Consider the following 16,920-nt stretch of genomic DNA (forward strand, 5'->3'; position numbering starts at 1 on the left):
TGGTTTTAGGGTGCTCCCAGTCCAAAGGTGTGGGTCCGCAACTGAGGGTCACAGCCCGCTGGAGCGGGGGGTGAGGCGGGGTCCTGGTGTCTTCCGGCAGAGTAGGCTGGTGGGGGAGGCCTGGGTTGTCTGTGTCCAGAGTCTTTGTTTTTTCGGTGCCCTGTAGGGCTGGGGCAGGTGGCCCTCACTCCTCTAGGGGTGGGCTCTGTCCGTCGGTTATCCTCCCGCCTCCCCGTGCTGCGCGGGGGAGCCGGCTCCAAGATGCTTGTGGAGTGCGGGCTCGCAGCGGTCTCCGCCGCCGCGTGTCACGCCTGGGTGTCGGGGGTGTTCCCTCCGGCTAATGCTCTGCTGGCCCCCTCACCGTCATGCTAGGACTGGGTCGCGTTGTGGATCCGGTTTCGGGCTGCAGGCTGCGTCCGGGCTCTCCTCTGCTTCGGGTCCTGGGTCAGAGTAGGATCCGCCTCCATTCCTTGGCTGCGTCTGAGCTCGCGGGTGTGCCCGCCATCTTGCTTCTTCCGAGGGGTGCAGGGCGCTATGTTTCAGACAACGATTTTGGGCGCAGAGCTTCTTTGCAGGCTCTTCATCTTCGGACCGCTTGTGCTCTAGCGGTTCCGCTCCTTATTGCTGATGTCGGCGAGTCATTTCAGCCAAGGGAACTGCATGAATTCTGCTGCAGTAGCGGGCGATTCACAGGGGGCTTCAGCGGAGCGACCACATCGCTGGCGCTCCAAGCCATGCCCCCATAGATGATGTTTCTTATCCAGCTAGGAGGTTTAGCTCTCCCTGTCAGCTCTAACATCCTACATGGAATATGTTCACCAGGTAATTAAGGAACTAGGTCTACACCTCTTTGGAGATTTGCATAATAGAGGCATGTTTGGCTTTTCTAACCCCTTAGAAGCTAATGCAGAGCTGGGGATTTCAATGTCTTAATCTTAGTTAGGACCTTTTGAAACAGCTGATCAGTATGATTTTTCACTGACTTTCTCAACTAGTGTCATCATGGTAAGGTCCATCTGGGTCTCCTCCCCAAATCAGACCTGGCCCACTCCAAATGATCAGCCCGCCTGTTAACAAAATCTGAATCAGCCGTGCATTATCAAAACTGACTGCCTTCATAGGATTAATATTGTGAATAGCCTACTTTCTTTTAAATATGCGGTTATCTTTTCAAAATCAAATTAGAGTTTAGGATGCATCTTTTAATAATGGCTGTTAAGATGGATTTCCAAAAATCAGTCCTGGTGGAAGGCCACCCTATTATGGTGAAAGGGAAGAAACAAAGGTTTAATCCCCAATCAACAGACACAGTACATGTAGCCATGAGGGGGCAGGACTACAGAACGAGTCACAAGACATTTAGATGACAGGGGTACCCATACTGTCTCCAGATGGCAAAGAGAATTAGGATTCGGTGATTAACAAATGTATTCATTAGTTGCGTCACAAAAAAGGCTGCCTTGCAGTTATATGATCCGATATCACATATGCAAAGTGTTCTGCCCAAAGCATTTAACACACATCTGAAGCGGATTAAGATTATCCTGGCACACCAAGCAATGTTCAAGGCTCTATTGGCTATGTCTATAACTTTTCTGCCTAGGGGTTCCAACATTTAAATCGGATAATGGCCATATTCTTCCATTTTTGGTCAGGCTATTGACTGTACTGTAACTAACTTGACAGAATAAGCACTACTGGGAGCAGTACACTCACCACCATATTCTCTTAACTATGAGACCCCCTTTGGAATATTGAATTGATGAGGCACGCCATTTTGTTGTCAACTCCCAACTCCATCATGAGTGCGCAAATTCTATGAAGGTGACAGAGTATCAAAATGCTTTAATGGAATAACTGAGGTTTGGGAAATAAACTGGAGGGTCCTCAATAGCCCAAATTCATATCTGACACATCATATGTATGCAAGTGACTTGGAAAATAGAACCAATGGATTAAACAGGTTATAGTTCTCTGTTCCGTCCAGGTACCAAAGGCACAAAAGGGGTGGGAGATTCTTTTAATTTAAATACATTCATATTTTGATGGAAAATGTAAAGAACTGAAATTAGTCTATGACAATTTGCTGGGGGGTGTCTGTGATTATTAAAGGAGGTTACGGTTTAAATCTACTGGATGTTTACCCTAGGGTAATCTTGGGGGCTATCCAATCCTCCAATCTTGGGGGCTATACAGGTGATATGGCAATTGATAACTTATTTGAAAATAAGGCAGGGGCCAATCGGGGGGTGACTTAAATTGCCAGTTTGAGCCTTATTCACTCACACCACCTAATATGGTCACAGAGGATGAAATTTGTGGAATACCTGAATTCATCTTAAAGTGCCCTCACAGTGTTATCCCCTTCCACACCATTTAGCAGATATCTTTTTTTAGGCATGGTTTGAGAGCCTGTGATGGCCCTCTGAAAAACATAAATTGGTCTAACTTGACCCAAACTCATACATTACATACCTATTGGCTTGGAAGCATGGCCTGGTATACATTCCATTATGGTCTGAGAGACAGAAGAGTGATCACAATCCTTTATCATTAACATTACTGGCACGAGTCTATTGATTGGCTTGCATAAATAACCGAAGTTAACTAACCAGTTATGTTTTCGAAGATGGACTTCACTAGATAGTGACACAGTGGTATCAAGACTATTTTGAGATATTGCCAACCGTAACAAATTTGTGGGCGGAGCTACGACCACCACCCTCTGTGGCATTCTATAATAAACTGGTTTCTATGGCTAAACTGTTGGCCGCCGAAAAAACGTGCTCTGGGGAATTCTTCTAGACCCCATGGCTGCAAGATGGGTGCGGCACGTATCGGCCTGAACGAGCCAGATGGGTGGAAAACGCCAGCACGTTGTCCAGGAAGCAGGTGAGAGGGTCAAGCCCGTTGTTGCGAGCCCAGTGGCAAAACCTTCTCCACATACTCTTGTAGTGAGCCTGCGTAGAAGGCCTCCTGAATGATGTCCCAGTTATCCTTGGAGAACCGAGTGTTGTTAGGTAAGATTTTCATAGTAATGATAAATCTTTGTGACCTGTGTCATCCCCAGAACTTTTTTGCTTTTACTGGTGGTTATTTTTCCTTAAACCTCTGTGAGTGGGTACCTTTTCCCGCACTCACAACATAGTTTACTGTTTTTATGGGTGTAATTTTTAAGACTCTCCATAGTGTCTTTTAAAAGTTACCCATGTTGACAACTTTTTGACAATAAGTGTCTGTTGTTGCTAGGCTGCCCTAGGGGCTCTTCTTTTAACTTTCTCTGGCTTACCTTGAGAGAACTACAGTTCTCAAGGGTAGAAAGGATCTTTGGATCCCTTTTACATGTTATTTGGTGGAACCAGCACACCCCACCTGCTGTGGAGTGGTGGGTAGATAAAATGTATCCCCTTTCACACTAAAACTAACAATTCTGTTACAGGGACAAGCTTAGCTTTAATGGCTGGTGGCAGCGATACCTTTTATTAATTTGGTGCACCTTTGCCGCAAGCTATTTGCAGAGCCCCGATAAAGGCACCAACATGGCCCTTGTCTGTTTTTTTTGCCAGTTTAGTGTTCCTTGTCCTTTCTTGTTCCTTCCCCTGACATCCAGGGTAAGAAATTACTTTGTGTAATTTTCATCTTCGGCTGGAGTTCTGTGGACTCCACTCCCGTGCTCCAGAGTGTCTGTAAAGGCAGGCAGCGAGGGAGGAGTCCAAAACTCTGCAACTTTTGTCTTCCAGCCTGAATGTGATATTCCAGTTCAAACTGGAAGGGCGGCTTGTTCTGAAAAGATTGCCACTCCCCCACCCCCAAGTTTGAATGTTACATGGCTGGGTACCTGCATAAGAGTCTGAATATGGAAGCTGAAGAGGTAGTCAACCACTGGAACAAAAACCGAAGCGGAAGATGAAGAATTTGCAGCTGAAACGATTTCAAGCGACCGGAGAGCTTGCTGTGTAACCAGAGCCTGCTGTAGCCCTTCCTTCCAATCGACCTGGGGACTGTGAAAACGACGACCCAACCCAGATCCTGGTGAGACCCACTAGGCTCAAGAAGATCTGCATTTTGAGCCATGCTGCTTCCTTGCGGGGCTACAATACCCCAATACACTGGGACCTCGAGCCATTGTGCAGTGCATGGCCTCGCGAATTCCGAATCTTGCTGAAACTTCGTGCGCATCCCGCTGGATCTCCAGAGGAACAATTCCAGTCCGTAAAGTCCCCTCACCAGAGTGCTGGACCTTGCAAACGACAAGGATCCGACGCACAATATTCTGTCTTTGCTGCAAAAGTCCTTCCTGTGTCCGGTCTTCTTAATGAAGGAATTCAACGACCAGGTTTTTGGCTGCAGATCCTGACGTTCTCCTGCTGCAAATCCTGCTGCAAATCATCTTCTGTGCTGCGGTACTGTGCTGGCTTGGGTATTTACTTACCTCAAGTCTCTTGTGATTCCTTTGTAGCTTTGGGGTGTTTTCTGTGATTGGAACCGCTCATCCAGTTCACCCAGGCCCCTGCAGAATCCTCCAAAGGTCTTCTCTGAAGCCCCTGGATCCTCAACTAACTCTAAAGTAAAGTACTTACTTATTCTAATAGTCTTCCTTATGAACTCTGACTTTTTCTACTTATGAACCTATCCTGACCTGCCTGTTGGACTCTAGACCCTAGTGACCCCCCTTCTACCACTGAAAACACTCGTGCTCCAAGAATAAGGGAACAACTTCTAAATAGTGGGCCTTTTGCCTAGAAAAGTGAATAAGTGTGCAAAAGTTACTTACTTGTAAACAAAGTTGTCTGGTAACTGTAACTCTGAGTGCACGCAGTTCCAAAAGTTCTTACTTAACTTGAATGTGTATTGCACTATTCTGAAAATTATATAAGGTTAAGCTACTTACCTGTGAATTGGTTGTGCTGCTTCCCCAAATGTAATGCTGTTGGTTTCACTTTATTATTCCTGTTAGGATAAATGTATGAGTGTCCCAAACTGGATCTTGCTTCCCCTGACTTGCTGTTAAGCCTGTCCAGAATAAGTCTGCATTAGGTTTCACCTACCCAGAATAACTTTGAGTCATTCATAAAGTAGAATACTGGGTTTTGTTTTCCCTGGTCTGTTTTAGACAGACACAAACACAGTCTTAGGTTTATACCTACTGCTGATAACTCCTTTAAAAAGTGTATAGGTTTTATTTACCTTGAGTATAACTGCGTTATCCTAAACTAAGTTAGAGTTATTGCTTCCCTTAGTCTGTGAAATGAAAAGCAACTGTAATTGAATATTACACCCCAAGGTCCAAATCCCCTAGAATAACTGCTATCCTGAATCAGAGTTATAGGTTTATACAGTTCCTAGAATCTGTGTTTCACTGGATCAGAAAAGGATATTGCCCAGTTGATATTACTATGCGATTTCTTGCTGAGCGTCACAGTACACCTGATAGGGTCCACAACCCTGGTACTACTGAAAATAATACCAAAGTAACTATTGGTTTTGACGTCCCTAGAATTCCTGTTAGGTATATGCTTTGGTCTGTGTACCTTGAAGCATAGTGTTGTGTTTTTATAATTGTGGTGATATATAATGTGATAATATTAGATTTATCTGGGCCCACTTGTATTTAAATGAACCATTTATTTTTTACAATATAGTGTTTCAGTGTTCCTTTGGACCATTTGTATTGCAATTTCATTTGTACTGATTCTACAGCCCTCTCTCCCCTCCTAAGATAAGCCTGGCTGCTCTGTCTATGCTACCCTGATCTCAGGTACAGCCTTATACTAAGAATGGAGTCATTTACTGCCTCAGTTGAATGGTTTTAGAAAAACTGTCCTAACAAGCGTGGTGAAGTCTCTGCTCATGAGTAACCAGGCCTGTCCCTCTTCTCAGGGGGAGGGCTCTGAACACAATTCTCTGTTGACCCTTGTCACACAGAGGGTCAAACGATAATCATCCTTACAGGTACTTTCCAGTTGTCAAACCATTTAACTCCCATGCTACCAACAAAGGTAGGATTGTAATCTAGGGGCCTCCTGTCTGCTAAGAGGGGCGGGGAGGAGGTCAAGCCCAGTGAGATCACACTTGCCCATTTCCTAGGAGGTGCTAAACTGAGCAGGCTCACTTCCCTAGTCCCAAAGGAGGTGCGCTCCGCTTTCAGGAGAGAGAACGTATTCCTTGTATTAGTCACATACCACACTTTCTTACTAATAAAATATATGTAAATCCTGGCTTCCTCCGTAAAATCTTTCTTTGCCCCCGAAGTCAGACATGCAAGGCGACGAAGGAATGGGGGAAACAGAGCTTTAAGCTAAGAGCCTGTTATAGATCTCATTTTGGAAACCAGCTCTATCCATTTGTGTAACTCACACTCAACCTCCTCCCTCACATATGTATCTGTTTCAAAGGTCAGATTGTGCATATACACGACTACTTGAGGAACTAATACACAAATGCACACTCATGACAGCGGCTTAAGATCCACATTCTCCCCTCTGGTCCCCCGTGATTTCTTATGTAGCCCCTACCCCCCTGCCCCCCTCTGGACCCACTTTGATGTCTGTATGTACCCCCCCTAGCCCCCTCTGGTCCCCTGTGATGTCAGTTTGTACCCCCCACCCCTCTCTGGTCCCCTGTGATGTGCCCTTTGTACCCCTCACCCCCTTTTAGCCTATGCGAGTACGTGCGTGCCCCCCTGGACCCCCATCATGTTAGTTTGTGCCCCCCCTTGGTTTGCCTGTGATGTCCCTGTGCCCCCGGCCCCCCTCTCTGGTCTTCCTGTGCTGTCCATGTCCGTGTGCCCCTCTTCTCGCATACTGTTGCTGCCTGGTTTTGCTTGATTTTCTACCCTGCTCCCTTACCCCCTTCAGCTCTCTCCTTCTCCCCCCACCCCTACATCTAATCTCTACAGGAGTCTGTCTTGACACATTGTGTTCACCGTCACCGTCTTGTTGACCAATGCTTGGATTTGACTTTTTATGGACTCATTGACTCATGGTGCTTCACAATTTCTCAACTGTCATGTTGGACTTCCCCTGCATCTCATACTCATTGTTGGCATTGAATCTTGCTGCACCCAGCTCATCTTGAATTCTGGACTGCATTTCTGTACTCTTGCAATGTTGTGTGTTATTACTGACTTCTGCAACTGTATTCGCTTTCCCCTCTTGCTTCGCCTCTCCTTTTCACTGTTTCTATTATCTATTCACTCCTCTCCCTTTTTTTTCCTCCCTTCTCCCTATTTCTCCCTTCTCCCTCTCTCCTCCTCTGCTCCCCTTACCTTTTATCTATGCACTTACTCTATCAGAATTGTCCTTGGACCTACTTTGATATCAACCTTGTTTTGTCTCCGGCGCCACACCTAAATTGTTTTCCTCCTCCCCCGCCCCCATCATCACTATCACTATCTGAAATGTCGTCAGGCCTAATACGATAGTCGCTTGTTTTGTTCCTCTTCCTCCTTTCTGCCCCCCTTTTCCCTCACCTTTTGTTAATCTCCGCCTATACCAGAAATGTCATCAAGCCTAGTACAGTAGTCGCCTGTATGTTTCGCTTTTCCTTCCCACTCACCCCGCCCCTTCCTTATCTGTGTCTTAGCTCTTGCACTATCTAAAATGTCAAAAGAAAAAGTAACGTAATAATACGTGGAGGGGCACTCCAGTGTGTTATTCTCGATAGGGATGAATATGTCTATTGAATTTAGTAAAGTTGATGCATTTAGGAATGACATTCTATAACTTCTGGTGCAATGGTGTATCATCTGAGACCATAATAGAACAAAACCCATACAACCTGTTGTTGCCAATAGGCAACCCCTAGGCACTCTGATGGGGTCGGCTGACCTAATTTACTTGGGTTACTTAAAATACATATGTGTCCTTTGGTGTATTTACACCAAGGAGATATTGTCCATTGCACCGATCAAAGTAACAATACCACTAATCTCCACAAGTCTTAAAATAATTTTTACTCAAATTCAAACAAAATCTTTAAACATAATCAGCATTGATGGTTCAATGTCACCATCCAAAATTACAGTAATATTATTTTCACAGCAATACATTTTCAAAGCAATACATTCCCACAGTACAATGCTAATACAATTTTCGTTTATGAAAGAACCGGATTCTTTCTCCTTGATACAGTGGTTAAACAATATGTGGTTTTGATCAGAGTTCAATCATTCAACATTTAGGTTTCGGATATATCATCCATCATCAGGGCTTGCTCAACATTAACTTATCACTGATATGCTAGTTCAAGTTCTTCTAGATTTCTGAAATGTATAATAATATATGTTTTAGTATTGGTAATGTGATGTTCACCAATCTAGGTTACTTCGAGAAATACCAACTTAACTAACCTTTTTGGTTCAAACGTCAATGAAACTATGACTTGTAGCTCTGGTGGTTTTGTAACCAACTTTCTTCATTCCTCACAATATTGAATAACCGAGCTTTAAAAATGCTGCGATTGGCACACACTAATGCAAAAATTGGGGCTTGAATTCTTGGCTCGGGGGATATATACGTTGCTGAATCTCTAGTGACACTCCGTCGAGGTATAACACATGGGGTGGGTCGATGGACACCCTAGATTAAATACCCATACAATCACGGGAGTGGGTTTTAATGTTAACGAATTAGCAGGATTGTAAAGTTATTAATTCAGTGTATGTCCCAGACACTGATGAGACGCTTTTCATGTCACCTAGGACATCACCTATGGTGAGACAAATATGACATGTATTACTCACCGTAATAGCATTTCTGATGATTATATCTGCTTACATTCACATGCTGTGCATATGGTCCGACATCCAGTGGTAACCGCAGCGTATTGCATCTTGTATTTCGGGGACCGAAAGGGAACATCGGCATAGGCGTGTCTAACACTATCCCTATCGTGAGGTGTGTAGTACCTAAAAGGCAGGGTAGGGAGGGCGCATGTGAATCTAAGCAGATACAATCATCAGAAATGCTATTACGGTGAGTAATGCAAGTCTTCTGATGCTTGTTAATCTGCTAAGAATCATATGCTGTGCATAGACTAGCGAGCAGTACCCGGAGCTGGAGGTGGGTTGTGAGAAGGAACAGTAGAGAAAATATGTCTTAGTGCTGCTTGTCCCACCTGAGAATCAGACCTAGAATGAGTGTCTAGGCAATAGTGTTTTGTAAAGGTGTGTACAGAACTCCAGGTTGCCGCTTTGCAAATGGACTCAAGAGGAACATTTGCAATGAATGCTATGGATGCCCCAGTGCCTCGAGTAGAATGTGCTCTAGCCTTGAAGGGCAGTTCTCTCTTCACAAGAGTGTAACAGTGTGATGCATTTGACAATCCACCTTGAGATAGTCGATTTAGAGACAGAATCCCCTTCTCGACCAGCTGCCACTGAAACAAAGAATTGTTTAGACTTCCTTAGTGGTTTAGTTCTTTCCAGGTAAAACATGACTGCCCTGCGCACGTCTAATGTGTGTAGGCTTCTTTCAGCCATGTTAGTAGGGTTCTGGAAGAAAGTGGGTAGTTCAATTGACTGGTTCACATCGAACTTCGAAATGAATTTCGGCGCAAACCTGGGATGTGTGCGCAGAACTACCTTATCTCTGTGGACTGTAACAAAGGGTTCTAAAACAGAAAGCGCCTGTAGTTCGCTAACCCTTCTGATAGAAGTGATAGCCACTAGGAAGGCTGTTTTATAAGTCAGGTCTTTCAGACTTGCTTTGTGCATATGCTCGAAAGGAGCTCCCAGGAGCCTGGTCAAAACCACATTCAGATCCCATCCAGGGGCTGGGTGAGAGATGGGAGGATAAATCCTCTTAACCCCTTCCATAAAGGCTTTAATTACTGGTATTTTCCACCACAATACTCTTTGTTGTTATGTGGTGTAGGCTGACAGAGCAGCCAGATGAACCTTTGGGGAAGTGAAGACTAGCCTAGAGTCCAACAGGCGGGATAGATACAACACAATGTGTGAGGGTGAGCAATCGATGGGAATGACGCCCTTGGAATTGCACCAGATGACAAAACGTTTCCATTTGCTGGCATAGCAATAACGTGTATTAGGCTTTCTCGCTTCCCTGAGTATGTCCATGCATCTCTGGGGGAGTTGCAGGTGTCCAAACTATGATCTCAGGAGCCAGGCTGCCAGGTTCAGAGTTTGTGGGCATAGGTGCAGGGTCTCCCGCCTGTCCCGAGACAACATGTTGTACGGGCAGGGCAGCTTGACTGGTGGGGAGAGGGGCATTTCCATCAGGTGAGAGAACCAGGGTTGGCGGGCCCACATGGGGGCCACCAGTATCATGGTAACTGGTTCCTGGTGCATCTTGTGCACTATCTTGTTGAGAAGGGGAGTCTGGAAGCGTAGACAAATTTCCCCGACCAAGGTATCCAGAGACCATTCCCCTTGGATCGGTTCTGGGGGTACCTGGAGGCGTAGTCTTGGCATTGGGCGTTCTCCTAAGTAGCGAATAGGTCGATGTCTGGGTAACCCCATTCTGCGAAGACGTTGGACACAATGTCTTTGTGTAATCGCCATTCGTATTCTTCTGGCAGAGGAAAATCTCTGCTGAGTACGTCTGCCAGAAGATTGAGTTCCTCTGGAACATGTTGGGACAACAAAAACATCTTGTGTTTGAGAGCCCGTATCCAAATGTTTTGGGACAGCTTGGATAGCCCTGGAGAGTGAGTGCCCCCCTGTTTGTTGAGGTAATACATTGCTGTAGTGCTGTCGGTTAGGATCAGTACTGTCTTCCCTTGCAGTTGTACCAGAAAGGCTTTCAATACTTTGAATACCGCTAATCGCTAAAGTAAGTTTAGATGGTTGGATGCTACTTGAGGGGACCACTCTCCGTGTGCTGTCTGCTAAAGCAGGTGAGCTCCCCACCCCATGAGAGATGCGTCTGTCGTGAGAGTGGCTTCCACTGCAGGGGTGGTGAAGGTCTTCCCCATCAAGAGGTTTTCTCTTGACCACCACTGCAGAGAGAGAACGAGGGCTGGCGAGACAACTAACATATCTTCCCATTGTCCGCTGGCCCGACACCACTGGCTGTTGAGCCACACCTGCATGTGACGCATGCGCAGCCGCGCATGGGGAACCAAGTATATACATGACGCCATCATCCCTAGCAAACGCATAGCCTTGCGTACCGTCACCTCCTGACTGGCTACATATTGAGGAATCAGAGAGCATGTTCTGAACCCTCTCGCTGGAGGGCAAGACGAGACAGACTTCCATCCGAATAAGCACTCCCAGAAATTGTTTTACTTGGCTGGGGACTAAGCTGGATTTCTTTTCGTTTATTGAAGAACCCAGGCTGAAGAGGAGATCTACTGTTTTTTGGGTGTTCGAAAAACAAGCGTCGAACGAGTCCCCCGTGATGAGCCAGTCGTCGAGGTAAGGGTAAACTGGGACTGATAGTCTGCGCAGGTGTGCTGCTGCCACTGCCAGGACTTTGGTAAACACCCTTGGCGCCGATGCAATGCCAAAGGAGAGTACCTTGAATTGGTAGTGTTTGTCCTGGATCATGAACCTTAGGTATTTTCTGTGCGCTGGCAACATTGAAATATGAAAGTATGCATCTTTCAAGTCCAATGTTGCCATGAAGTCCCCTTGTTTCAGCAATGGGGATCACCTCCTGCAGTGTTACCATGCAAAACTTCTAGGGCTTTATAAACTTGTTCGCTGGGCGCAGATCCAGAACAGGACACATGGTGAGATCCTTTTTGGGTACAAGGAAGTACAATGAATAGATACCCTTGTTTACCTGAAGAATAGGGACGGCTTCTATGGCATCCTTTCCCAGCAGTGCTTCCACCTCTTGGATCAGGATCTCCAGATGGTCCGGTGAAAGGCACTGTGAGCGTGGCGGTCTGAACTGTGGATGTCGGGCGAATTCCACGCAATAACCGTGGGCGACCGTCTTTAAGACCCACTGGTCGGTAAGTTATCCCCTCCCATGCCTTGAAGAAAGATGTTAATCACCCCCCGACCGGGGTGACATGGGAGTGGACCTGGACTTGGTGGTCATTTCTGACCAGAGGCTGTGGCTCCTCTGGAATTTGGGCCTCAGCCTCTACCTTTGTCGCGTTTCTGACCTCTTGGGGGGTAGGGCTTCCAGATGTTTGATTTGTGTTGAAGTTACCCGTGCCGTAGTTGTTTTGACCAGCATGGGATTGCCCTCGAAAGGAACGCCGAGAATTATTACCCACTCTGGAAGGAGGGTTTCTGTGTAATTTGGTGCAAGGACCTTAGTCTCATGCTCCTTCTTGGCTGTCTCCAACGCTTCATCCACTGCTTTCCCAAAGAGGTTAGTCTCCTCAATGGGTTTATTAATGAGGGAGGCCTGAGTCTCAGGCCTGAAGCCCGATGTACGCAGCCATGCGTGTCTTTTCATAAGAGTACCTTGTGCAAGAGACCTGCCTGCTGTTTCTGCTGTGTCCAGGGTGTTCTTCACCACATTCTGGTTAACCAGTCTTCCCTCCGAAATAATGGCGAGAAGCTTTGTTCTGGCGGGTTCAGGAACCTCCTGGAGGCCTTCTTGGAGTAAGTTCCATTGGGCATCAGCATAACTTGCTAATAACGTAGTATTATAAGCAACCCGAATGGTGTATGAAGCTGCTGACGTGACACGTTTTAGACTCCTTGTCCGGTGGTGATTCACCCGTGGCAAGGGGTACCCCTGCCCTCTTTCGAGTGGTATTCACTACCAGTGAGTCTGGGATGGCGTGCCCTTTGATATATAGAGGGTCGGTAGGAGAAGGCCGAAGCAATTTTTCGACTCTTGGGTTCACAGCCCTCGTCTGAGCAGGTGTGACCAATGAGGGAGCTACCTGTCTCTTAACAGAGTGGCAATTTTGAAGTATTCAGCTGCTTTTTTTAAACATTGAGTTAAAAGCCATTTGGTCATCCACAGCGGAGGCCTGACGAGCCGGGGTGGACGGAGGAGAGTCTAGGCACAAAATATCAGTGTCCTGATCATGCTGTGTCCAAGGGTCCTGAACTTCCTGCTGGGTTTCCTCCCAGTTGTCTGTCGTATCCTGTTGATCTTCCTCGTAGTTTGAGAAAAGAAGCTTCTTCTTCTTCATTATAGATGTCTCTATGTGTGTCCATATGGACCACGTCTTCTTGTTGAAAATCGTGAGACTGAACTTCTTGAATTTGGGGGTTAGGGCCTACCCGAGCCCTTTTCGGGGGAGGATGACCAAAGGAACCAATAAACTGCTCCAACCGATCCATGTAAACCTCAAATCTTTCCGTGGTGCACTTAGAGGACCCAAACGGGCCTACACAAGAAGAAACTACGTTCTCCGTACTGTGGTGACGCGAGGAACCTCTCAAGGTGGCGGAGAGGGGCTCTTGACTATCTACTTAAGTCTCATCGGAATCGAGGGTCAAATCAGTCGAAATCTTTTCCGCGGCTTGGTCCATAACTTTAGGCGGAACTGGAGTAAGACCACCGCCGCTGCGATTCTTCCGATGCTACTCTAGATAGTCGCCGAATCATCAGAGGACAAAGTCTCCAATGATTTGTCGGCAGTAGAAAAACTGTCCGCAGCACCGGGAGGCCTAGCGGTCGGTTTTCCGGGTAGAGGCCTAGCCGTAGTTTTCGGGCCTACTGAGGCCTTGGAGATTGTCGAATCGTCGGGCTCCCGAACTTCAACGCGTGTGGGTTTAAGAGTAGCGCCCTTGGTTTGTTTTGATTGCCCAGTCGCAATACGCTGCTGCGCATGCGGGGAAGGCTTTGGATCTGAACGATCCGAGGGAACCAGTGAAGTTTTGGACGGCCCCGCTGGCGGTTTTGCCTTTTTCGACAAAGGTGTCGAAATTGGCGTAGGGGTTGTGTGTTTGGTGCGATGTGCTTGTACGCCCCTGTCGCTGGGTGTGGTCCCTGTAGCGAGACTAGAGTCCAGCCTGGAAGGGTCAGGGATGGGCGTGGCAGACCTAGAAGTGTCCGCCTCAAGGTCTATAACATCCGCGTTGGACGTTTGGTCATCCGAAGTACCCCCGTCACTTTCGGCTGGCGTGGCGGTGGGTGAGAGAGGGAGGCTCCACGCGTGACATACCGTACGCGGCCCACCGCTTTACACGGCGCTCCTTAAGGGTTTTAGGCCGAAGGACTTTGCACGCCGCACACCGCTTCTCGCCGTGCTCAAGGGGGAGACAGGCGTTACACATCCTGTGTTCGTCCTTCCAAGGATATCTGACCCTACACTTAGGGCAGAATCTAAAAGGAGTCCTTTCCATAGCAAAAGGGAAGGATGACCAGACCGAGAGGGGAAAGGAGGAAAGACATACTAAACAATATGACCACCCCGACCCCACTCTCCCTACTGTATAGGTCGGCCAGAGGGCCCGACCACGTGGAAAATCGGGCCGCCGGATCTTAGGTGCCGAAAACCACAGCCGTAGATGTTGGGCAAAGTGACTTAACAGGGAATAAACCAACAATTTGGTAAAGATAAACAATGTCTCTAGAAGGAGCTCCACTATAGGGCAACCAGTTATCTGGGCGGAAAAAAACAATCTGAGGGTCCTCGGCACGTGAGGGATTTTGGGTACTACACACGTCACGATAGGGATAGTGTTACCGACATTACCAATACTAAAACATACATTATTATTAATTTCAGAAATACAGAAGTATGTGAACTAGTGTATCACTGATAAGTTAATGTTGAACAAGCCCTGATGATGGATGATCTATCCGAAACGCTTCTGCTAAATGATGAATGATTGAACTCTGATCAAAACCACACATTGTTTCACCACTGAATCAAGAGAAATTAATCTGGTTGTTTCATAAAAACGAAAATTGTATTAGCATTGTATTGTGGGAATGTATTGCTTTAAAAATGTATTGCTGTGAAAATATTACTGCAATTATGGATGGTGACAATGAACCATCGATGCTGAAAGTTATGTTTAAAAATGTTGTTTGAATTAGAGTAAAAATTATTTTAAGCCTTGTGGAGATTAGTGGTATTGTTACTTTGATCTGTGCAATGGACAATATTGCCTGGATGTGAATACACTAAATGACACACATGTATTTTAAGTAACCCAAGTAAATTAGGTCAGCCGACCCCATCCAAGTGCATAGGGGTTGCCAATTGGCAACAACAGGTTGTATGAGCTTTGTACTATCTGAAATGTTGCCAGGCTGAGTACAATAGTTATTTCACATTCTTATTGTTCATGCCCGTGTAAGAATGTCTTTGTATTTTCCCTTGTTCCCTCCTTTGCCGTGAAGGGCTTTGAAACACATTGTGTATAGGCGCTATATAAACTATCATATCACAAAGAAACATTTTTCAAAACGGTATTTAAAATCTCAAAACAGCTAAAAGTATTCCTTAAGCACTTATGTCATGAAATCGAGATTTATATATGGGTATTTGAAATGGAACCATTTTATTTGTGTACAACAAGATAACATATTTGCAAGAAACCACTGTGGATGTCCATCCCCAGTATTCTTGCTGACGTGCTGCATACCTCTAGTGCGCTCATCTATGATCTCCTTGACTTTCGGTTTCTCTGTGCTTTTCCTGGGTTTTTTGGCTGGTGGGGGTGGGGCATAAGTGGCAGCTTCTGGTTCAACCCAGATTTCAGTGTAAACCTCTTTGTAGGGGTCACGTTCCTCTGAAAACAGGAAAAATGTGAGACGATCAAGAACAAACAAATCAAATCCTGATGGCATGGAATCAACTGTAAACAGATAACATCTTTAAAATAATCAAACTAAGCTTGGTAACAGTCAAAGAATGTACAATCATCTCCAGGGCACAGAGAAGGTCACTGACCTGTAACAGTAGCGGGACTATGTTCCACCAAAGATTTAGGTACTTTGCTGGATAAATCTCCTACCCTCCACTTACATTCTGGTCATATGACTCTAGAAGATTTGTTAAGAGATTGTAAACCCTGAGGAATTTATTCGGCCAGCGCACTAGATTCTGAAACACTTGATCCATAATTTGTGTACGCCCACCAAACTCATCATGTGCAGAAAACAAAAGACCTGCCTATATAAACTGCATCTCCCAAACAAATAAAGACAAAAGCAACCAGCATGGGTGCAGAACCCATGGCTCTTAATTTTATTCCCTGGCCTTACTAGAAGCCCATTTCACCTCGCTAAGATCCAAACTCTTTCATATTTGATATGATCAGATAGTTTGGATTTCCCCACTCTAAACCATGTTTAACCAGAGGGGTCATGTTTGACATGCCATGGCATTTCTCACAGACCCCAATGCCTTTTTAATTATCCAAGCTTAAGGCTTCACTGCACTGTGAAAAGTACAGGTCAGGATCAAAAATAAAAGCAAAAGGTTTTGGGGTCCATTAAAATGGAAGAAAAGGTGCAGGAAAGAGAAATCGTTCCTAACAGTCAGCAAAAGAGCCAACAACCCAAGATCTTCAAATGTTCACTGACAGACTTGTACAGTCATTTTTTTTCACATCTATCCCAAGAAAACAGACATGGCCAAGATATATTCATGCAAACAGAAGCAGGGTGAATAACCAGCAGATTTTCTCCAATGATAAAAGCAGTGTTTTGATCAATACTCGGATCCCAAATTCCACTGCCACTACTCCATAAGTCAATATGGGTATGCAATCGAAAGTGGCTAAGGAAATTAAATCTGTACTTATTCGTTGGGAAGGAAAGAATTTGACTGAGGTACTGTTGGCCACAGAGCGCTTTCATGAGAAACCTGAGACACAGAAGGAAAACAATGAGCAAAATGAATGGCGTAGCAAACGCAACAGTTGCAGCCTTCGCAAGCTACAGCTCGGTTCATATCGAATTCCGGTTTCCAAGGAAGAGGGCAGTGAAAAAAGAAAGGACCTACCGCACAACCCAACTACAGGAACAGCAATGAAAGACAAGCAAGGAGTTTTGTCATTGTAATTCTGAGTTCCCTAAC

The 16,920-nt window shown here is 45.8% G+C and overlaps 1 protein-coding gene across 4 annotated transcripts in view; it reads right to left on the minus strand.

Moving 5' to 3' along the window:
• Positions 1–16,920, minus strand: part of DNMT3A (DNA methyltransferase 3 alpha) — a 2,439,715-nt gene that overhangs the window by 1,101,415 nt on the left and 1,321,380 nt on the right. For all 4 annotated transcript variants that reach the window (XM_069605556.1, XM_069605557.1, XM_069605559.1 and 1 more), the window contains one exon: positions 15,482–15,628. In XM_069605556.1, the coding sequence (XP_069461657.1) occupies positions 15,482–15,628 (147 nt within the window). The remainder of the gene's footprint in view (positions 1–15,481; positions 15,629–16,920) is intronic.

This window comes from Ambystoma mexicanum, chromosome 4p (assembly GCF_040938575.1).
Source record: "Ambystoma mexicanum isolate Mex_15411 chromosome 4p, UKY_AmexF1_1, whole genome shotgun sequence".
NCBI classification, from domain to species: domain Eukaryota; kingdom Metazoa; phylum Chordata; class Amphibia; order Caudata; family Ambystomatidae; genus Ambystoma; species Ambystoma mexicanum.